This window comes from Macrobrachium nipponense, chromosome 39 (assembly GCF_015104395.2).
Source record: "Macrobrachium nipponense isolate FS-2020 chromosome 39, ASM1510439v2, whole genome shotgun sequence".
Classification (NCBI taxonomy): Eukaryota; Metazoa; Arthropoda; class Malacostraca; order Decapoda; family Palaemonidae; genus Macrobrachium; species Macrobrachium nipponense.
Window position 1 is genome coordinate 39,478,629 of NC_061099.1, and position 24,944 is coordinate 39,503,572.

The following is a 24,944-nucleotide window of genomic DNA, read 5'->3' on the forward strand; positions in this document are numbered from 1 at the left end:
ACAAGGAAAAAAAATGAGCTAAAACGTAATTCCCTCAGCTAATAGAAATAGCAGCATACACACAAGATATTCTGGAATGAGCTGAAGTGTCTTATTATTATATAGAAAAAATTACTGATTCAGGTTTACCAGCTTCCTCTATGTCCATGTCCCTGCGTATCAGGAATTGTCAATTTATTCTCTTCTCCCTGGCTAGCTTTTTCTAAATAGTTTGCGTGTCTGTACCGTAGCCAGTGTCTTAGTATATCCTGATATTAAGTTGTCTGTACCGTGGCCAGTGTCTTAGCATATCCTGACGTTAAGTCCCCCTCATTTCTCTAACGCAGAAGATGAAACAACCTCCCACAAGATCCAAAAAGGACGTCGGGGAGAGAGCCAGGCTCGTCTGGATGTGGGCAACGGGGACATCAGCTCGCGAAATCGCAAAGCAGACTGGCATCAGCGTCACCACGATCTACAGATGGATAAGACGCTGGAGAAACGAAGGGACTCTGGACAGTAATACGAGAACGCCAAGATTTACCGAGCTCTTCGATTTCGATTTTGTTCCTGGCCCAAAATTGCGAGTCCTTCCTTACTGTGGGCATGAAATCAAAGCTTGGTAACCCCTCCGTGGCACCACCAGCATTTGAAAGGTCCTCTGGATGCCGTAGGCGAGAGAGAAGCCATCATTGCTCCCTTGCGTAGCGGAGTTTGGGAGTCGCGTATAAGTTCGGTAATGGAAAAAGATTCGGTTCCTCATATGCCATTCCAACATACCTTTGGTAACTTCAGCTTCCTAGCGGGAAATGTGGGAAATTGTTTTCAGACGTGGCCGTCAAGTTACTCAGTGACCACAGGTGAAGATAAGCTTCACGCTCAAAGAAATAATACAAACGCTGTCGATTGAATAATATACTAATTAGGTCCTCGTGAAGAATAATATATATATATATATATGTATATATATATATATATATACTATATATATGATATATATATATATATCTGTATGTATGTATGTGTGTATATATATATATATATATATATATATATATATATATACATATACATGATTCACATAACTCCTGTGTATAGAAGGTCGAGGATGAAATGAGCAGGAGGTGATTTTGCAGAAGCCATGAATAAACAATTCTAAAGAAACGAACTTTATTAGAATGTGCCGGTTTAATTAACAGGAGAATATTTGACAATTCTAAGGATAAAGTGAAGAAGGCTACACTCGTGTGTGTGTGTGTGTTTTTTTTTTCTATCATAAGAGAAGTTGTTACGGAACAGAACGCATAAAAAGTGACGTTGAGACAATGGCATCACTCTTGACAGTAGAGAGAGAGAGAGTTTTTGTACAAATAAACGAATGAGCTAAGAAATCGAAACTGAACGTTATAGTAGATTCACATCAGTCGTGCATCTGATGTCTAGGCCAGTCCCTAACGACGCTCCTGATTGGCTGTTGATAAGCCAGTCACAGGGTTGGAAACTCTCCTCAGTTCACATAAACAGAATGTATGTTCCACTTCTCCTGAGGGATACCTCTTTCAAAAGTATCCCTCAGGAGAGGTGGAACATACACATCCTGCCTATGTGAACTCTCGAGTGAGACTGAGGAGACTTTCCAACCCTGTGGTTGGCTTATCAACAGCCAATCAGGAGCGTCGTAAGGGGACTGGCCTAGACATCAGATGCACGGTTGATGTGAGTCTACTATAGTAAGATTCTAAGAATGAATATAAATGAGTAATGATATAAGGATAGAGATGCTGCATGAAAAAGGAATAAACTTAATTTTTTTTATTCATTTGCAATTCTTAGAACGAGAGAAGACATTAAAAAGTTTTAACGAGGAAACAGTTGCGTCAGAAGCCTACTTATATGATTCTTTGACCAGAAAAGTATCAAAGCAGCGAACTTTGGCTGAAAGAGTTTGAAGAAAAGAGTGGAAGTTGTTGATGACAGTTTGAGAGACTGAGAAAAGTACATCTCTCTCTCTCTCTCTCTCTCTCTCTCTCTCTCTCTCTCTCTCTCTCAGATCATCCAAGATTGGAAGATGCAAAATATACCGGAAAATGCATCAGTAGTTCTCTAGTAAACGTTGAAGGTGCCTTACACTGAGGGATCTGGGGCAACCCGAACGAGCTGTAATGTCTGCAAGGTGTAAGGCAAGGTCTCTCTCTCTCTCTCTCTCTCTCTCTCTCTCTCTCTCTCTGTGTGTGTGTGTGTGTGTGTGTGTGTGTGGAGATCTTTAACATAGTAAGCCATCTTTCGTCAGTATATGCATTCACTTTGTGAATGGTTTGTAAACTATCTTATTTAACTTGGAAAATAAATGAGTAAAGACTACCGGCTATTTTATTTCCATTTAGATATTGTCACAAACATACGTGCATGTAAAGTACGATATTTGACGACTGCAAGCTCTATGAACAAAGAAGCCTTATAACAATTGTCAGACCTACAGTTCTCAATAACTAATCATTTTACAGGTTACGCTAATTATTCCTTGAAAAAAGTTAATCATATCTTAGTTTAACCAGACCACTGAGCTGATTAACAGCTCTTCTCCTAGGGCTGGTCCGAAGGATTAGATATTTTCACGTGGCTAGGAACCAATTAGTCACCTAGCAACGGGACCTACAGCTTATTGTGGGATCCGAATCACATTATATCGAGAAATGAATTTCTATCTCAAGAAATAAGATCCTCTGACTCCGCGTTGGCCGGGCCGAGAATCGAACTTAGGCCCACCGGATTGGTAGTCGAGCGCGAAAACCACTCGTCCAACAAGGAACTAATTATTCCTTGAGCCGTCTAACTATGGGCAAACCACTGGTTAACGATTAAAAGTTCGCAAAATTAAGAAATTGGTGGGTGAAAATGAGCAGTGGCCTATGCCAGCACGGACACTTGTAACGAAGCTAGTGGTAAGATTGGTTAGGTATGGAAGATTGTGCGAGCCCTGGTGTGGACCTTTGGACTCATCCAACAGAGACGAAGTTGTTAAAGCAACCCGCCTGCTATATATACTATGACTCGGAGGACCGTCTAAGATAATAATAAGTAATTTATGTAATTTGCAGTAACCGATAGGTAACAGTCAGCGTTTGATTATTTGTATTATGTGATATCTGAAATATATTCTGATGATAATTCTATTACTACCGAAGGTATTAATGATGCAACAATTTAAAGACGTTATGGGGATAATTCAGCTTCCAGAATATCTCCAGGAGGCACTTAATGTTAGTGATCTAAGTGATTTCATACTCTCTCCACACACACACACACGCACGCACACGCAGCCAATGTTAGGAACATAAGTGACTTCTAATTCTCCACATACACACGTATACACACACACACAGATTGTCCCAAACTACCTGTGTTCACTTTTAGTAGGTAATATTGGTATGTCTTCAACTATCAGTTCAGCTATCAGACATACGATTTTAAAGACATCCCAGAATAACCTTTACATCATAGCTTAATATTCAAAAGAAGATGAAATTCACTGAGATCCAATACTTGTCCATAACTCTAGCATAATGTTTTAAAGTTGATTTAACATATTTCTTTACAGAAAGTCATGGGTTGGAAATTCCCAATGGTGCTGTTGTCACTTACTCTCCCGAGGGGCAGCTTGACACTTCGTCCTTATCCTGGTATGTCATTCATATTCTTTCATATTCTTGGACGTGTAAGTTCATATTCTTTCATATTCTTGGACGTGTAAGTTTATATTCTTTCATATTCTTGAACATGTAAGTCCATATTCTTTCACATTCTTGAAAGTGTAAGTCCATATTCTTTCACATTCTTGAAAGTGTAAGTCCATATTCTTTCACATTCTTGAACTTGTAAGTCCATATTCTTTCATATTCTTGAACATGGAAGTCCATATCTTTCCATATTCTTGAACATAGAAGTCCATATTCTTTCATATTCTTGAACATGTAAGTCCACATTCTTTCATATTCTTGAACATGTAAATCAATATTCTTTCAGATTCTTGAACATGTAAGTCCATCTTCTTTCACATTCTTGAAAGTGGAAGTCCATATTCTTTCATATTCTTGAACATGGAAGTCCATATTCTTTCATATTCTTGAACATGTAAGTCCATATTCTTTCATATTCTTGAACATGTAAGTCCATATTCTTTCATATTCTTGAACATGGAAGTCCATATCTTTCCATATTCTTGAACATAGAAGTCCATATTCTTTCATTCATATTCTTGAATATGTAAGTCCACATTCTTTCATATTGAACATGTAAATCAATATTCTTTCAGATTCTTGAACATGTAAATCTCTGGTTTATTTAAAACGTTCTATGAAACTCGTAGTGTAATGTAACGACAAATTGAACTATCTGTAATTGCGTTTTTCTCTTCACATTTAATCTTTATTTTTTGCCTGTACAGAACACTCGATTGCGCCGAAGAAACTTCGTTGCATCTTGTACTTGTTTCAATAATGACTAAGGCGAAACTATTCAAAGTTTCATTCCGAGAGCTTTTATGCTCGAATAATGTCTTTTGCATGTCACCCATGTCACAATATTTTTTTTTATAACAGTAGTTCCTGCCCTATAAATACCATCTGTTGAGAAAAAATGGGATTCATAACAATAGGGAAGAAGTGTTGTCTTTTACTAATAATTTTTTTTAACTTAATCTTCTTACAGAGCGAATTGGGCCAACTGGTGGATATCTGACACAATCTGCTTATATCTGATTTCACGAATAGATGCACCGTTGTTTAGGATAAATACGACTGAAGTTTTCTTACACATTCGTTTATGTAGATAAACGCACAAACACACATACATATTTATATTTATATATATATGCTTAAAAAATCACAGTAGATGCACGTGACTTCAGTATATAAGCGGATACCACAGGAAGGTGATAGGCAGAAGGTCAGTACCAAGCACTTACTCTCACTTTCATTCACGCACTGTGCCCCGACGATGCTTGAACAAACACGAGAAAGTGCTTGGTACCAACCTTCTGCCTGTCATATCCCTGTGGCATTCGCTTATATACTGAAGTCACGTGCATCTTACCGTGATTCTTTAAGCATAAATATATATACATATAAATAAATATATATAGAGGTATATATACATTTAATTTAATACCTGTAGGCACTAGAGAACCATTTGCATTTATTGTCTCTTCGCAGGTAAGTCAGATACGACTTCAGGGTTACCTGGGGCAATACAAGCAGTGGTTCAGTCGTCCGCTCAACCCGAGTGCTCTATTCTGCTCATTACCGATAATACCATTCAGTCTCACGAGTTTCCACAGGTGGGTATGATTACTGACCAAAATGAAGTACCATGTTCGGAAAATGTGACGTATTTTATTAAGAACAAGAAAAAGTGGATGCTAGAAGGACTGTAGACATTATTTTGTCACAAGAAATGTAGAATTAAACAAATTATACTAATGTCTGATTTGAGTAAAATGAGGCTAATGAGAATGGCTGGAGACTCACTTAAAAGCTGAGAAAAGTAGAAAAGGACGGTGTGACTGATTCTAAGTTCGAAGTCAGACTGGACTAACAACTCGAGTGCTTTTCTGTCACTGCCAAAGAAAAATTAACACAAGGTTAAATGAGGGAAATGCTTAACCACAGCGGTTCCATGGACCTGCCTCTTCCTTAAAAAAAAGGGAGAGAGAGAGAGAGAGAGATAGAGAGAGAGATAGAGAGAGAGAGAGAGAATAATGAAAATTAAGAGAGGAACGAGGAGAAAAAGACGAGCACCTGGCAAAGGAACGGAGGACAGTCCCTGATCCTAACCGGATACCTCCCCTTCAGTGCCATACAATAATAAGCAAAGAAGTAGCTAGAAAAATAAAGTTTTCTTGGATGACAAAATTTCCTTAGGGGTATATTTTACATTGCATATATGAAAATTTCACATTCAATAAGGAAATCTCATTTTTCACGCGTGTTTTGTGTTTGCTTGTGTGTGAGAGAGAGAGAGAGAGAGAGAGAGAGAGAGAGAGAGAGAAATTCATTCATTAATCCGAGTTTAATCCTTTAATTTCATGTTGAAGGTATGGTGTCAACAGCATCGTTTTATACCATAGTTTATTTTTTTTTTTTTTAGATAATCGAAGAAACTGGAGTTGAAGGAGGTGCAGGGGTCTATGACCTGTCACTGGAGGCCATCCCGACGAATACTACTGTAGAAGAGGTTACCTACATAATGAAGAAATTCCAAGAGGTATGTGAGATTGCATTTCCAAAATGATGAGAGAAAAATTTTGTCGAAATATGTTCGAATTCCATTCATACGTATATATATATATATATATATATATATATTATATATATATATATATATATATATATATATTTATATATATAAACGTAAACTGTGTTTGTCTGTTTGTTTCAAGTGGGGGTAAGACATCACTGGCACTAAATAGAGGTGTGGGAAGAGGGTGGGAAAGAGCATGACTCAACAATAACCGAAAACGACAGATATCAGTGTCTAATCCACAGTTTTCGAGGCCGCTGAGATAAATAGCAACACTCCTGATGCCCTTTAAGTCTAAGCTCAGCCCTGATAGGACAGGGCCCTGAGAATGGATGGGAAGGGGGTGACATGTAAAAATGACCGAAAACGATTGATATCAGTGTCTAATCCATAGTTTTTGAGCCTGCTGAGATGAATAGTGACACTCCCAATCCCCTTTAAGTCCAAGTTTAGCCCCGATAGGAAGGGGATGTGAGAAGGGGTGAAAAATAGTGTCAAAAATGACAGATATTAGAGTCTAATCAATAGTTCTCCAATTCGCTGGGATAAATAGATGCTCTCTCGACGCCCTATAAGACCAAGTTCACCCCGTTTGGAATGGTGAAATAAAAAATGGCAAAGTACTGGGCAATGTAACTGAAGCAACTATCTTCACATGAAAGGGAGAGAGAGAGAGAGGGAGAGAGAGAGAGAGAGAGAGAGGAAGTAAGAGAGAGAGAGAGAGAGGAAGTAAGAGAGAGAGAGCAGAGAGGGTTTGGAAAGAGAGAGAGAGAGAGTTTATCGGTTGTCATTCACAGTTTTCTCGGGCAGTGCCGGGTTGGCCAGCTAATATATATATATATATATATATATATATATATATATATATATATATATATATATATATATTGAGAGAGAGAGAGAGAGAGAGAGAGAGAGAAAGAGAGAGAGAGAGAGAGAGAGAGAGAGAGAGAGAGTATCGCTTGTCCGTTTCTGCTTTATACTTATGTAACTGAAATAACTACAATAACCCGCATACAATCTACAGCTCTCCAGATGTCTCTTGATCATCCTCTCAAGCGTTGATTCGACGTTTCTTCGAATGTTTGCCAGTATTTATTTAGACAGTCCTTTCATTCTCTGGCCAACGAAGCTAGTTGTCGCTACCAGGTTACCACTGCAGGATCTCAGGAAACTTCACTTCGCCGTGGCAGTCACAAATAGCGTCATCATCACTCAAGAGGAACCGCAAAATGAAGAGTAGGAGAATTTTTTCCTTTGATGAAATGGAATTAATGTAATTATACAGAAGAGCAAGATTTGAGAGCAACAATTTTCCCACTTTCAGCCCATTGAAAAGTTTGTCATTTTTTATATTCATTGTTCTAAAAACTTTTCTTACAATTAGGCTAATGGAATGTATGTAGTCAATTTCGTCAGTTGCTCAGTTACAACTTTAGGTAAAACATTCTTTTAGTCAGCAAATGGGCTGACAGTTTTAGTTATACGAAGTTACCTTAGATAGTAATCTCTGCTTTGATGACGAATTTATCCCCAAATGAACTTCTCATTTTATGTGTTGTCCCCAATTTGAAATTTCGCTGAGTTAGGGATTGTTTCTATTATGAATATTCCATTTCCAGGTGTAATATATACGTCATCATTCCGTACAGTCTAAGGATAGTGAAAACAGCATCTTGGTCGAAAGTAAAAGGTCTGCTGGTGACTTCGGATATTGGCCTTTTCCCTGAAAAATTTTATATGTAAGCAATAAAATTTTATATGTAAGAAAAAATTTATATGTAAGCAAAAATATTTATATATGAGTAAAAAAATTTATATGTGAGCCAAAAAAAATTTATATTTAAGCAAAAAAATTATATATGTAAGCAAAAAAATTTATATGTAAGCAAAAACAATTTACATGTAAGCAAAAAAATTATATGTAAGTAAAACATTATATGTAAACAAAAATCTATATGCAAGCAAAAAAATTTATAAGCAAAAAATATATATGTAAAAAAAAAATACATGTAAGCAAAAAAATCATATGTAAGCAAAGAAATTTTTATCTGTTAACAAAGAAATTTATATGTAAGCAAAAAATTTATATGTAAGCAAAAAAATTTATATGTAAGCAAAAAAATTATTATATTTAAGCAAAAATGTTTATATTTAAGCAAAAAATTTTTATATGTCAGAACAAACAATTATATGTAAGGGAAAATCTTATATGTAAGCAAAAACATTTTGTATGTAAGCAAAAAAATTAGATGTTAGCAAATAATTTATATGTAAGCAAAAAAATTATATGCAAGCAAAAATATATATATATATATATATATATATATATATATATATATATATATTTATATATATATATATATATATATATATATATATATATATATGTAAGCAAACAAACAAATATTAACATACAAGCCTAAAAGATAATGATCCTCGATTATTGAAGGTTAGGACTCGGTAACAATGCTGTTACATCTCTCGTTATACATCTTAGAAAGCTGATAACGTATCAGAAATAATCATTATATTCTCTAGCTAATTTGTTTCAAATCTTTCGTCAATAATGAATTATATGTCTTTACATGAAGCGTGTTTAAAGTATCTATTTACCTTAAACGCTATTCGTGTTTTTTTTTTATTGTACAAGACTCTCCTGATGAAAAATAACCAAATAATTCCTCGTACGAATAAAGGTAGTATTTCCACAGCTTCTTCACTTCTCCTTCACCCTCAGACTACCAGACGGCGCAGAACTCATGGCTGCAGCTGAAGAGTATCCTCCTCACTGCAAGCTGCAAGAAATTGCTGCTACGGAAACGACCCCAGAACGACTGGAATTCTCAGGTCCTATGTTAATTACGCTCGAAATCCTGGCAAGGAGCATGAATTTCACGTGAGTATCGTATCTATACTCTGTTTTTTTTTTTCCATCTGTCCATCTGCCTGTGGCTTTAAATAATATTCTATTTAGGAATATTAACGGTGTAATTCGCATACAGTAAATTATTAAAACACTTTTCAGCTGCAAATGTACAGCCAGATAGCCTTTTATTTACCTAAAACTTACACATAGCGTAACTATTTAAAGCCCAGGACACAGTGTTACCATGCGCGACCACCACAGGCGGATGGACAGAGTATAGACATTCGTATGGGTGTCGAAATATGGTTTTGACTTAAGATCAATAATAGTCATTTTTTAAAGAAAATAAATAAAAGAATTGTAGCAATGGCTGGAATAAAGTAGACTGGCTATATTTATACAAGTGTAGATAAGTATACGGATGTCATTTTCATAAGTATTTATTGCATAACTAATTTCTTCAAACGTTTGCAGGTACCGTATGGTGAGGCCTCCTGATATGTCGTGGGGTTACCAGCTACCTGACGGTTCCTGGGTCGGGATGGTTGGAATGGTTTTGAGAAAGGTAGAGATAATTATAAGCTTGTAACTTTCTCTGTTAATTATCACTGAGTTTTCCTCGCTTCTTTTTCTCTGATTTGTTTTAATTCAGATTTACGTCATTCATTGCGTTCCACAGTTCACGGTTTCCCGTAAGATGAGTATCAAACATTGTTAATTAAAATAACCCTAGCCTGACCAGTCTGAAAAAACTAATTTTAAACGTTTATGGCAGTTCTCTTTTTTTTAATACTGTAATGTTTCACTGTCTTTTTTTAACTAAATTTTAGTATTTTAGTATTAAGTGTTGTCAAGGTTCATACATTACTACTCGTTTTGTTCTCTTTTAGTGTATGTGTCACTAATCCATCGCTGATATTATTATTATTATTATTATTATTATTATTATTATTATTATTATTATTATTATTATTATTATTATTATTATTATTATTAACATATTTCGACAAGTCTTGGATTCATATCGAAGTGGGGCACTCATTTTCTTTAAAAAAAGCAAATCACATAATTGCCACATTTTGTCATAATCAATAAATACATCGCTGTCAAACCGTTTACAATTTCACAAAATCCTCCACATTTCAGGAGGTGGACATGGCCCTCGGGCCCTTCGGAATCAATCCGCTGAGGAAGAGCGTGGTTGATTTCACGAGAACCATGCTGGTGGACTACGTGAGGATCGCTGCAAAGCAAGGCAAGTCGGAAGTTGACCCTTGGGGCTTTATAATGCCCTTGGCACCTTCGGTTTGGGCGGGAGTCCTGGTGTCTCTGGCCGTCATCATGGGAATAGTTATGACTCTTTCTCACCTAGTCCCACTTGGCGATGACTCCTTGATGAAGCAAGACGGTCTCGCCTACATACGCGTTTTCTTAGGACAAGGTTTGTATTAACCCAACCCCCCGCCCCCCCGCCCCCCCCCACCCCCCTCCAAGAAAGCTGGCTTAACAGTTTACCTGCTGTAGCCAGTTATTGGTGACTATACTTGTTCGTAAATTACAGACTGACCTTATGTTAGGCAGCTGTCTGTCTGAATCTTGCCTTTTGGAAGGAGAACGAAACAAAAGCCTTTCTTAAATGCGGCTAATTTGAGAAAGTGTCATTATTTATTTATATATGTATGTATATATATATTTACATATGTATATGCATATATACTTATATATATATATATATATATATATATATATATATATATATATATATATATATATATGAGTCAATTATCAAGTCATTATGAAAGGATTTTTCACGCGCCATTAAAACCTCAACAGATATATTCTAAGGAATGATGATATTCTGAACAATATTTCTGAATATATAAGAAAAATTCCCTCATAACTTAAATTTCTGTTAAAAATGGTAAATTTTACTCCTTGCTCTTTATTTGATATCAAGACGTTTTTCCAGGACTTTAATTGGACAAAACCTATCAATTATCTAATATATAATTCTTGCTATATACTTCATCTCTTCCTGTCTAAAATCATCATCATATTGGGGGACAGATGTCTTTATAACTTCCGGCCCGTGGTGGGCGCGTTTCATGATCTTCGCCTGGATGCTGGCTACTCTGATCCTGACCAGAAGCTACGGAGGCAATCTGATGTCGCTTCTAGCTGTCAGATACATCCCTCAGCCTCTCCAGTCCCTCAGGAAGGTGTTGGATGACTCATCCGTCACTATGGTGTGGGAGAGTAACACCGAATACACCCAGTACATTATGGTGAGTCGTCAGTTTCATGCCACAATTGAATCCCGTGTCTAGCGGAAGGTTTACTGTTTGCAAAAGAAGTATTCGTTGTGATTTTCTAATTTACACTTTTTAATACAATTCTTGACCTAAAGACTAGAAACCGAATCACTACGTGATACATTCAACTAAATAAATTCACTATTCATATACACAATAGTCCTGGATTATTAGGACACGTAGTGATAAGACCTGAGATAAATAACCTTTAATCAGTTAAAAAAAACAAGGCGTGATCCGACCTCCAGCTCGAGGCGCGTGCTAAAATCTACAGTCAACTAGAACGGTGTTTCACCAACGAAAATTAATATAAATACGATATATCTTATTAGAAATATTTTTCCTGCACTGTTTAAAATGCAAATTATTTGCTGTTTACATTTTCATTCTAATGAATAAATCATAAATATCCTACCCTAAAATTCCTGTATCTTCAACTCAACGTAAAACACCTTTTTCATACCTTTTTAGGGTTTTCCATATGGCTTTCCTAACCCCCTCCCAAACAAGAACAAGAACAACAACAAAATAGTTTTAGGCTCACTCCACGAATAAGCGAAAAGATAACACTGAATTCAGTTACCCATTAAAACGAGTCATGCTTTATACAGTTGAACGAGAGTAGATCAAACCAAGTCGTAACCAATTAAGGAAATATACAGCTAACTCACAAGATCAAATTTTTACCAGAGCGTCACCTCTGGCATATTCCACGAGGTGGCAGAGTCGGAGAAGAGCGGCCGAATGGCGTACACGACGGGGAGCGACTATGGAATCACTCTGGAGAACTTGGTAGCTAAGGGAGACCACGTGCTGATCATTGAAGACCTCTCTCTGAGGATGCTCCTGGCCGAGCATTTCACGAAATCAGGTCAGTTCAAGACTCCTTGGGGTTGCAATAGTAGATTCACATCAACCGTGTATCTTATGTCCCGGCCCAGTCCCTTACGACGCTCCTGATTGGGCCGTTGATAAGCCAATCACAGGGCTAGAAACTCTCCTCAGTCTCTCGAGACAATTCACATGGGCCGGATCTATGTTCCACCTCTCCTGAGGGATGCTTTTGAAAGATTGGCTTATCAACAACTCCAGGAGCGTCGTAAGGGACAGGCCTAGACATCAGATGCATGGTTGATGCGAATCTACTGTAGTAGCTTTGATTAGAAAGTTCGTCAGACATAGACACACACACATACCCACAGTATTTGGTGTTCGTGTGCTGGTGGGTTTGTGTGTGTGTGTGTGTGTGAGAGAGAGAGAGAGAGAGAGAGAGGGAGGATACTTCTTGACTCGCTATAACTTCACATTTTGGGGCGTGGCTACCTTTAAGATTTTAAAATACTTTTAGGAATAAGGTTTCCCCGCCCAGTGACCCCCATTGGTTATATATCTTGCTATATTCAGGGTGTCCATAAAGTCCCAGTGCTATTACAAGTATTTATAGCTCAGAATGGTACTGGAACTTTATGGACACCCTTTTTTCTATGCCTGAACTAGCAAAGGCACAAACATATCTTATGAAACTTATGAAGGAGATTAGCTTTAGCGTGTTCTATTCTCCTCTCCCATAGAAAACTGGGAGCCAGTCTACATACGGCAGGTAAAGATAAACTAAAAAGATAAAAAAATAAAAATTTTATACGAAGGAGAGAGACAAAAATAAAGTAAGACTTAAAATTAAGTCTTTAACGATTATGTCCATCGATTAAGAAAGAATACGTGTTACTGATAACATGAACTAAGATTAACCTAAGTAAATAGTCAATTCCTACCACAAATTGACCATTTACATACTAATAACAGATGAATGAGAGAACCAGGAAGACGGGAAAATAATTAGAAGTAATTAATGCAAGTTTCCTGAAGGCATTCATGAATATTTAATCAAAAGCATTTCAAGAAATGGTTGATAAGGTTTTATGCAAAAATAGTCATTTATCTTAGTTTTACCAGACCACTGAGCTGATTAATAGCTCTCTTAGGCTGGCCCGAAGGAATGAATTTTTATACGTTGCTAGGAACCAATTGGTTACCTAGCAACAGGACCTACAGTTTATTTTGGGATCCGAACCACCTTATATCGAGTAATGAACTTCTGTCACCAGAAATAAATTCCTCTGATTCCGCGTTGGCGGGGCTGAGAATCGAACTTCGGACCACCGGACTGGTAGGCGAGCGCAAAAACCACTCGTCCAACGAGGAACTTACGCTTTATGCAAAGTCTGTCGTATCTCCTTTCGATTGTTAAATGATTTCATCGGAGAGATATTAAAGTTATTTATACAACGGTTATTTATCTCGAATGTGACATCGCACTAATTCATTACTCGTAATATTTCATAATCACCTAATGTTGATATTATTTCTTTTTTTTACCGGACAGGTAACTGTGAATTTTACATGTCCAGTGAGCTATTTCTGCCTTCTGCCATGGCGATGATAACTCAGAAGAATAGCCCTCTAGGGCCAGCCATGGACGAAAGGTGAGGTCATTTTATGCATTTCAGAAAACAACACTCTTTTGGGAAATAGAATCATCATATTATAAGGACTTTCCGAAGTTTAGTTTTCTAGTAACCATGAAACTATAATATCCTCAATACATCAGCAGCTTATCGCAAATGCATTACAAACTTATTAAATACAATTTGACGAGTTATTTGTAAGTCTCACACCAGTGTTCCATACAATTATCCAGCATTTGTTCTAAGAGGTCCCCAGTAATCAAAAATGTTGCGAGTTCGTGTCTAATTAAAAACACTTTCGCACCCTTCCCTGGGTTCATCTCGGACTGAAGATGAACCCAGGGAAGGGTGCGAAAGCTTTGTAAAGGGTTTTTAAATTACACACGAACTCGCAACATTTGTGATTATTGTGGACGTCTTCGAACATTATATATACTCTCGCGATAGAGAGTTTTTCCCATCTAAATTATCCAGCATTTGCCAAAGTTTCGTTCGTCGCTTACGGTCGTCGATTTGTTTTCAACCGGTTTGAGCTGTGTATGAGACAAGTTTCCAACATGTGTTGCTAAGTTTTGGGATATGTGTTGTGTTGCCAAGTTTTAGTGTAGGCGTCAAGGTAGTATTCGTGTTGTCTATCCACAGGATAAAGGCCTTAACAGAGAGCGGTCTTTACACTTACTGGATTAATAACGCTGTTCCTAATTCGACATCATGCAGTAATCCCCCGAGCAGAATTACTGTGGAATCGACTCTTAAGATAGCAAATATCTGGGTAAGTCCAAAAAACTCTACTGGTCAGTGATCAAATATTGATTGAATCACCTACAATACCTGGTAAGATAGAAAGCTAATTTTCTGTACCGTTTTCGTGTATTTGATTTAGCGTGAAGGGAATGTTGGGAAGCCCTTGTGAAGAATTATAGTGACCTAGTAAATTCACATAAAATTTTTTTTTTTAAATTACCTCAGAGACCTTATGCGATTTCTCGGAATAAAAGAGAATATCAAAGTGATAATGCATTTTCTGTGATACGTGAGATTACTATCAATGTTTATATCACAGGACTTTTCTCTCACCTCATCTCCTTCTTTCAGGGAATGTTTGTGATGCTCGGCGGTGGGTTCCTGGTGAGCGGAATTGCTCTGTGTCTTGAAGTGATCTTTTATTACGTGTTTTCATCAGAGCTTCAGAAGATATGATATCAAGATGTATTCAGATATTTTTTCTTCAAAGTCTGACTAATCCTCCATGCTGCATGAATACAATTGGTCTTTGATAAATAGTAATAAGATGTTTTTGTTGTTACTGCCTTACAATAAGTAATTGTCACACTACGCGGCCAGTGGCTGACTTTTTAATTGAAAGAACATGAGACAAAGACTTATGACTAAGAAAGATTAGAGACGAATATGTCTGTTGGCTTACAAGAGGAAAAATTGAAGAAAGATGGTAGGGAACTTGAAAGAGTTAGAAATGAACTTCAATTGAATGGAAAAGTAGAAACAATGAAGACTAAAGTTCTAATTGGCACAGAGGCCCAAACTAGCTGTGAATAACTAATACACAAATGGAGGAGATAGAGTGCGTATACATCAGAGGTTTGCTGAATACCTCCTCAAGAGCAAAAAAAAAAAAAAAAAAAAAAAAAAGAGAGAGAGAGAGAGAGATAAAAGATACAGGGAAAAATATCCTTTCGTATTGAGGACTGAGTAATCTGGAACTCATAAATTATGGATTGAGAATCAGTGAATAACTATTACGATTACTGAATATGTCCTCACGAGCAAAAATAAAAAAAAAAATTAAAAAAAAAAAGAGAGAGAGAGAGAGAGAGAGAGAGAAAAGATACAGGGGGAGATATCCTTTCGTATTGATGACTGAGTAATCTGGAACTCATAAATTATGGAATGGGAATCAGGACGGTTAGTACCTGCTCTAAAATATCGTCTTGCCACAATGGAAAAGAAAAGAAGAAAGTACCATTCACAAATGACGTCACAAAATGTAGGTAAACCAAATAATGAGGTTTCCCATATATTGATTCATCAGTTATTATTATTATTATTATTATTATTATTATTATTATTATTCCAGCAAATGAAACCTATTCACATGGAACAAGCGCACTCTGGCCATTGACTTGAAATTCAAGCTTCTAAAGAAAGTTGATTTCAACCTCCCACCTCAGAAACCTCCCCTCCCCCCTTCCCCCGACACTGCAGCAGTAAGTGATCGTGATACAGAGTCTTGGAATTTTCATCGCCCTTGGGGAGACGCGAACCCGCCACATCTGAGTGCCATACCACGACGCTAACCACTATACCAGCGGACCAGTTGGTGAAACATCTATCCTGCAAAAAAAGGCAGGGAGAAGAGAGATGCAATTCGATTAAAAAAGTAAAGAGGGAAAGTAGTGAGTAACTCCTTTTTCCAATGTATCCTTAAGAGAGAACATAAATACCATTTTCAATCCATTCACTTAATACGTTGATCATTTTGATAAGTTAATCGCGTTTATTGACTTTGTAAGATTAAATAAAGCAAACTCACTCAGCTAAAGGAAAGGCTCTGGCTACTGTGACTTCCCCAAGTCGGGAAAAATGAAAAATATGCAATTAGTTCTTAGTGCCAAGAAGACACGTGAATACCGAAGTGTTGGCGCTGAAAAATATACTTATTGATTTGAATGAACTTTGACAGATCGAATGCATCGTATAGATGGAAATAAATATCTTTAGTCGACCTTAAAGAAACCTAAGAAAGGATGGCTACGAAGTAATACACCGAATATTGTGAAATGCACGCTCAGAGAAACTGCTGTCTTCAGGGGGTTTATAGATCTAATGTTTACATGATGGATAATTATATAGTACAATCTCACTGGGGTTGAACGATGAAAATGTAGTAAACATCTTATAGTTCCAGACAGTCAAGGTTGGCTATATGAGCAGGTGGATATTTGTTACGATAATACAGTATTTGAAATTATACATAGACTTTTTGTCAGTAGCAAATTTAATATCAGAAATGGTCGAACGATAATCATCTTGGTTCTTTTTTTTTCGTTTAGGAGTATAAAGGGTAAATAATAAGTTAGATATTTACTGGTAAAGATAAGAAAGTCTGCGTGGTATATGAAGTTCATATGTTATTTTATTAGGGTATTTATTCCGTAAGTTCTTGTACATTAGCCAAAATTAAAGATACGCTTGCTGCGCATGCGCTGATTTGGGATCTTTCTTTTTTTTCCTTGGTACCTTATTATCACCAACGGCTTTTAACCAATCAAAACTTCGTAAATTCTTATACCAAAGTACCCGGATGTGTTTTGACTCCACTCAGTTTTCACGACAGTTTCTTCGGGTAAACAATGGCTGCCTTTTGTGTAAGAACTGATGGTGGAAAGCATAGTAATATGATTCGTGTTTCTTCCACGTAGGAGTAAGGTCAATAAGTGCCTAGCTTTCATAAAAAAAATCGCTGAAAGAGTTTATGCCTATATATGTAAGAAGTGATGGTGGAAAGCTTATGTAATATGTTTAGTGTTTCTTCCACGTGGGAGCAAGATCATTCCTTCAAGTGATAAGTGCCTATCATTCATAATAAAAAAATTTACTGAAAGGTTCATTATCAGGACTAGGAATGGAACGAGAGGAAATCTGTGCCTCTTTGCATTGTACCTGTCGTTACTTACAATAACGACATGGAAAATCAATTTTTTATTGAATATCTATGTTCATGTTGTATATGGAAAATGTTCCTTTATATTACATGGCGTTAAGTGGAAATGTGCATGGTTTGTGTGTAACAAATTGAATGTTTTATTTATATTTAATTGTAATAAGCATTGTTACCAAGGAATATTGTCTTGTGAATGGTTTGTATAATTGGTTAACAATGCGATGTAAGTTGTTTGATAGTTTCGTTCGGTTCGTGTTGGTTTGGTGGCTTCGTTCGTTTTGTTGTTAATTTTGTCGTGAGCGAACGAGGCCGAAGTCGTGGGTTTGGGTGAGAGAGCGAACGTATTATTTTCACGACAGAGGTGAGCAAAGGAAACGGAGGCAGTCGCATCTCAACATTGGTAGAGTGGTTTGGTAACAGAACTTAATCAGAGAGAAAAGAATTTCACTTCGATTAACGATGTCGTTCCTTCCCAGCATTTAATGAAGTGGATGGATTAATCAACCGAAGTTTGGATGAGTATCATATCATATATTATTTAATTTGCCTTGACTGGGATAAATCGCTAGGGATATGCATATCTGTGCGTGGGATTCCGTGACTGGGTAAAATTGAATATATATTAGTGGTATCGTGGTTTACCCGTGCCTATTGTAATCCGAACTCGGCAACAACTTCATATGAAACTAGTAAGTAATAATTCGGGAGCAAAGCACAATAGAATATAGTATGTCCTTTCATGTCTGTAACACAACGCAATGAATTCTTTATGTAGAGAAAGGGTCTTGAGTTCTCTAAACGAATCTAGTAATTAGTAATTCTGTAATTGACTGAAGTCATTATATGTTGTTGCTTGTTTGACCCTAATGAGTAACAATATTTGTTTCTGCAGCCACCCGAGCAGCCTTCTGGATGGTCGGGTACTCACTTCAGGAATTTTGGCAGGATCAGGAGTCTCAACTTCTTGCCGCAACTCTAACGGGTACAATTTCACAATGGGACGCATGATCTGACCATGGGAGGTTTTGAGGGTAGCTACTCTTAACTACATTGTCAGACCCCACATGCACCTGAATCACCTGACCCAACTTCCATTTGTTTCTTGGCCCTTCATCATGTACGAGGACGACATCTCCTATTTTGGGCCAAGAATAATGTTGGACTCCAATTCGATGAGTCTCTCTTAAAGAAATCAAATATTCATGTTCCCATCTTTTCCATAATTGATCACACAATTTGGATATGTAAAGGAATCTTTTTTCTACATTTTCAGTTTTACTATACAATGGATCTTCAGATACCTCCTCCCAATTAATAGTTTCCTTGGGAAAGGATCTTAATTTTCTACCTAAGATCAGATGATTAGGTGTTAAAATCTCTTGATCAAGGTCCCCCGTATGTGTAGCTTAGTGGCCTGTCATTTATGATAGATTCCAATTCCACCAAAATGCAGGATAATTCATCATAACTGAGAAGAGCTCGACCGACTACCTTCTTCATACAGGTCTTCAATAGTCCGATCAGTACCTCCCAACCCTAAGGTGAGGAATATGCTGTTGCAATGGTGTGGCACCGACATTGCCAGCTGGTTTGCAGGACGAGATAGGATGTATCTGTGTAAATTAGTCTATGGTTGTTTTGATGCTGTAGGTCAGAGGTGACCAAAGGAGTCGATCGCGATCTACTACCAGTCTATCGAGGCCACTAGTTTGGTCGATCGCCATTGCCCCACAATCCTATGTAAACAAACAAAAACACAAGTATATATATATATATATATATATATATATTATATATATATATATATATATATATATATATATATATATATACAAGGGAGGCAATTATACTCATGTTTTTTTCGTATTATGGCGCTATCTGAAAAAAAAATATTTTCCCCACGTAATAATGTGTCTATTTAGTTTATATATATATATATATATATATATATATATATATATATATATATATATATATATATATATATATATATATATATATATAAGTAAGAGGCATTTATCCTCATGTTTTATCGTACTATGGCGCTATTTAAAAAAAAAAAATTCCCAAAAGTCTGACCACCCCTGCTCTAGGTCAAGTGGTGTAGGACGAGGTCAAGGGTTGGTGAGAAAATAGGTCAGGACGGATAAGTGACCCGGCACCCTATAAGTTAGGTTAGGTTGGCGAGGTGATGTAAAGACTTGAAAAGGTTGCTCGCCTGTAACTGTCCATGTTAATTGTCAAGCTTATTGATGTTTTAGCGATTTTACTTTTCCTATTCAAGGACTGCATCAGTTATATGGTATCATAGTCTATGGATTTTTGTTACTAAGGTTTTAATAATACAATACGTCGCTCGATAAGCTTAGCAGAGACTTCAAAAATATCGGTCAGCTCAAAAAAAAAGGGATGTATTTTTTTCTACAACCCACTGGCTGCTTTTTTTCACTTTTTAGTATTTTAATCCTCATTAAGGGAAAAATGTATAATTACAAAGCCTGATTAGTGTAGTATGAGATAACTACACTTCTCATCAAAATATGGTTAGATATTTCCTATTCCCAATCAAGAAAAGGTCTACGCCACATCCTTATGAAATTTGCCTATTGTTTCAAATGAATTTTAGGAAATATTGAGCATTTCCTTATTTAATCGTTTCAGATTCTTTTAAAGGAAATCCTGTAGCAACAATTTCTTTTTTTTAAGATTCATGGTAGTCAATTAGAATACATATAAAAGCTCCATTATGTGGGTATGAAAGTCCTTTTAAGTAACGTTATAGTAGTAATATCCATTATTTCTGTTCAAGGGATTAGTTGCGAAAATATAAAAATAAAATTCCACTAATTCTGTTGGTAATACAAATAAAAGCCGTAAGTAGATTGCCTGTTTTTTTATCAACTAATTATATCTTGCAGGCTAATCATGAGGCATATATGATCACAAACACACACAACCGCACATTCACACGCACTCACACACACATTATATATATATATATATATATATATATATATATATATATATATAATGTGTGTGTGCACGCGGACATAGACATTCACATATGTGTATATATATATATATATATATATATATATATATATATATATATATATATATATATATATATATATATATGTATATATATATATGTATATATATATATATATATATATATATATATATATATATATATATTAATATATATATATGTGTGTGTACACAATATACATATATATAATATATATAGTTTATTGTATATATACATATGATAATATATATTAAATATATTATGTACTAATAATATATATATAATATATATATATTATATATATACATATATAATTTATAATCTATATATAATATATATGAATGTAATTATTATTTAATTATTACATATGTATTTACATATACATGCGTATATACATATATATACATATGTATATAGTCCTATATTTAAGTGCCTTTCGTTACATGCGCTCGTGTGTCTTAATATTTGTTACCATGTCAAAAAGAAAGTCAAAAAACATGAATTATGCGCTTCGGGCGGGGGACAGAGTAATGCTGTAAAAACTGCCTTACATAAACCCGCAGAAAAGTCTTATAGCGTAAGGGACAGTTTCATATTTGCTGTTATCATTTGCTCTCTTCTTTTTCACTTCCTTCAGAGGCTGTCAGATCGTATTATTTCTTCATCATGTAGCTATAATTTCAATTCGAAATAATAATTAATATAATAGCTTTCAAAGTACGCTCTCAACTTTCGTGACCGGTTCAGTATGAGATAAATGACTAACATGCAAATAAATACCCCTCATCGATTTAACCATGACGATTTTATCACTGGCATCTTATAACTTCTCCCGTTTCTCTAAACGAGCAAAGTTTACCCCTTCTCGTCCCAATCATCGTCGTTTCATATTCAGGCTTTAAAAGCCGCCCTTGTCTACCATAATAATCAGGCAGGGATCGATTGCCTGGGAATGACGAGTGGTCTTTTGAAAATAACCCTAAACCAGTAATAGCTTAGAACTTTCTGCTTCCCCCGACCAAATGTCTCAGAGGTTCGTCAAGAGTCATTCATAGCTGGCCAATCGCCACGTAGGTCAAGCAACGCGCATGGTCCGACTCGTCGTCATAAAGAGACGTTGATAGTCGTCCGCTGGGTTATTGCCTGGGGGGACGCTGGCGGTCTCTCAGCCGTTCTGCCTTGGTTCCACTCGAAGGTCTTGTCGACCGCAAGCAGTTACAACTATAAGTTCCCTCCGCTGAATTGTGAGTATTATATCCTAAGGCGTGACTCGGTATAGATGCTCAGCATTGCTTGGTTTCGCTTCACCAACACATTTTTTTTTTTTTTTTTAGGATAACCCAACCTTTTAACGCAGTGTTTCTCAACCTTTTTTTACCCTCAGGGCGCATCTATGAATTAACAGAAACTTTGGGGCGCACCTTTGATTTTAATATGGACACAATACTTATGAAATATGAATTTATTGTGAGGTTTCAAAAAATTTAGATTGCTGGTACGGTAATACTTTCTTCCTGAGTCGATATTTTACTTTTTTTGTGCATAGCGTTCAAGCATACTTTAAAATGTGTTTTTTTATATGCTGAATATTTTTATTTTATTTTAATTGTCTTTTTCCTCACTTATTTCCTTTGGGACTGCTCTTCCTGCTGTGCCCTCTGGTCTATAGCAGTTGGGGTTCATAGTCTGTATTATATTAATAATAATAATAATAAAAATAATAACAAAATAATAATAATAATAACAATAATAATAATAATGATTATTATTATTATTATAATTTGTAGTAGTAGCAGCAGTAATAGGAAAATAATAGATATGTATTCTAAAATAACCATTTATTTTTTAGATATTACATTTTGCATTTAAGTATCCTAATGAGAAACCTGTGCTTGATGAGAATTAGCAATTTTGTGAATGATAAATAAACTCTCAACTCTTCATCAATGGATTTGATATTTGATCTACTTTTACATTTAATGTTAGTTAGTACAGAAAATCCTTGTTGACAAAGATAAGATGTGGAAAACTGCAACAAAACTGTTAATGCCTTGTTAACTATTGAATGATATTCTTCTTTAACTGAAATCCAGAACTGATCGATGGGCATCTCTTTATGCTTGATCTTTAATCCCCGATCAGTAGATATAGCGGCCAGCTCTTCCTCTTTTGTTAACGACAAGCCAACGTCCTCGGTAGAAATATCAATGAAAGGGTTGCGAATCCAGTCGTACTGCTCGGTGTTTATAGAGGGAAAGTAATATTTCAGATTACCTTCCAGAGTCGCTAAATGATCCACTATTAAAGGAATTAAATCGTCTGAATAGCCTTTTCTCAGCAAAGGAAACATTTCCAAACAACCTGAACTTGCTTTTCTTTTCCAAATCACTATTTTTTTCTGGAATGCTTTGATTCTGTCGGTAGATGAGAGAAGATTTTCATTTCCACTTTGCTTAGACTTGTTCAGATTATTCAAGTGTTGAAACATATCAGTCAGATATTCCAATTTTGATGTCCAAAACTCACATTCCAAAAGTCCGCAAAATTTACTTTTATTTACTTTTTTAAAAAAGGCCAATTGTTCTTCGCGAAGTTCAAGCACACGACAGAGTACCTTTCCTCTTGACAACCATCTCACTTCTGTGTGCAATAGCAAGCGAGTGTGTTGTGAATCCATGTTTTCACAAAGTTGTTCAAATATACGACCCTTTACTAGTCTAGTCCTGATGAAATTTACCATTTCGACAACTTGATCAAAAACTTCTTTCCATTTAATACCCAGTGTTTTTGCCATCAGGAAAGAAACATGCAAGAAACAGTGAGTTGTTATTAATATGGGATTCTTTTGCTTTACAAATGATGCAAGACCTTTAATGGAACCCACCATTGATGGAGCTCCATCAGTACATTCCAACACACGACTCCCAGGATAAATTCCATCTCTCAAAATAACTATTCAAGATTAGAATATAATTTTCCTATTCCTCGGGGCGCACCTGAGCACCTCACACGTATTTCGATTTGGAGTGAGTCCACCTCTGAATAATAGTGGGCGTCCCAAACGTATTTTCTCTCTCTTTTTTTTTTCAAGATATCCCAACCTTTTAACGTATTTCGATCTGAATGAGTCCACCTCTGAATAGTATTGGGCTTCAAAACCTTTTTTTTTTTCTCTCTCTCTTTTTTTTTTTTAGGATATCCCAACCTTTTAACGTATTTCGATTTGAAGTGAGTCCACCTTTGAATAAGAGGAGTGAGTATTCAGTACAGTCATTACATTCGGTAACATCAGGCGTTCAAGTCTCTCGAAATTGTACTTAAATGAAAAGATATTGAATCGTAATAGTATTTCTGAAGATAAATAATCATTTTTACCTCTATATAGATATTCTCTCATTGTTTCAATCTGATATATTCTGAAGATCATGAAAGCTGTTATAGTGTTTTACTATGTATTCATCGACAGACATTTATTCAAAGCAGCTATGTTTAAACTAACATTATAGCCTGTATAGCATTGCACTTTAGTGCCGTATTTGGCTCACATTTGATGAAACGCCTGTTTTCTCTCTCTCTCTCTCTCTCTCTCTCTCTCTCTCTCTCTCTCTCTCTCTCTCTCTAAAGGTAACTAGAAACACCTGTTATTTTTTCTATGAAGGTAACGAAGCTCTTGAGGTTTCAGTTAAAAAAAGCTATATTGAATGATAAATGCACAAATACGCATTATCCGTTGCTTTTAGGGTGACGAAACTGGCCTTAATAAATGCAGGATCAAGTTCAAGTTATAACTCTTAAAGGTAAAAATCTCTGAAAACCAGACAAATTTTAAGTTTCTCTCTCTCTCTCTCTCTCTCTCTCTCTCTCTCTCTCTCTCTCTCTCTCTCTCTCTCTCTCTCTCTTGGTCACTTATTTCCCATATTCTAACATTCCTTTATATATTGAAAATGATTTCATTCAAATCATACATCATTGTACTGAGTTGCAAATAAATAGCAGACATTTATTTAGCATGTCATGTTTTTTCTAATTTTAGTTGTCAACTTTTTTTTTAAAATAATAAAGCTCAGAAAAAAGATAAACATTAACTCTCTCTCTCTCTCTCTCTCTCAGATCTCATCTCTCTCTCTCTCTCTCTCTCTCTCTCTCTCTCTCAATTATTTTCCGTATTCTAGCATTCATTTATGTATTCACGTCATACATCATCACTGTAAGTAAACATGTCATGAATAAAACCATTAATCTCACGGGACAGATTTTATTTAAAAAAAAATTGCATCGCCTTCAATTTTCCTTTTGACTTCGAATACAT

General features: G+C 36.0%; 1 protein-coding gene across 1 annotated transcript; it reads left to right on the forward strand.

The window, feature by feature from the left end:
• The first annotated feature begins 585 nt into the window (after positions 1-585).
• Positions 586-18,583, forward strand: LOC135210423 (glutamate receptor ionotropic, delta-1-like). The gene is made up of 15 exons (XM_064243322.1): positions 586-649; positions 3,578-3,694; positions 5,190-5,314; positions 6,124-6,240; positions 7,304-7,515; positions 7,899-8,018; positions 9,017-9,175; positions 9,620-9,710; positions 10,292-10,586; positions 11,213-11,430; positions 12,148-12,328; positions 13,841-13,940; positions 14,565-14,694; positions 15,018-15,050; positions 18,497-18,583. The coding sequence occupies exons 1-15, from the start codon at positions 586-588 to the stop codon at positions 18,581-18,583; spliced, it is 2,049 nt and encodes a 682-aa protein (XP_064099392.1).
• The last annotated feature ends 6,361 nt before the right edge of the window (positions 18,584-24,944 follow it).

What these genes read in the sequence shown, in the direction of transcription:
- LOC135210423 (XM_064243322.1), top strand. Translation starts at nt 586, where the DNA reads ATGAAATCAAAGCTTGGTAACCCCTCCGTGGCACCACCAGCATTTGAA. An exon ending in AGTCTCACGAGTTTCCACAG is followed by an intron (nt 5,315 to 6,123) that starts GTGGGTATGATT and finishes TTTTTTTTTTAG; the next exon opens with ATAATCGAAGAAACTGGAGT. An exon ending in AATACACCCAGTACATTATG is followed by an intron (nt 11,431 to 12,147) that starts GTGAGTCGTCAG and finishes AATTTTTACCAG; the next exon opens with AGCGTCACCTCTGGCATATT.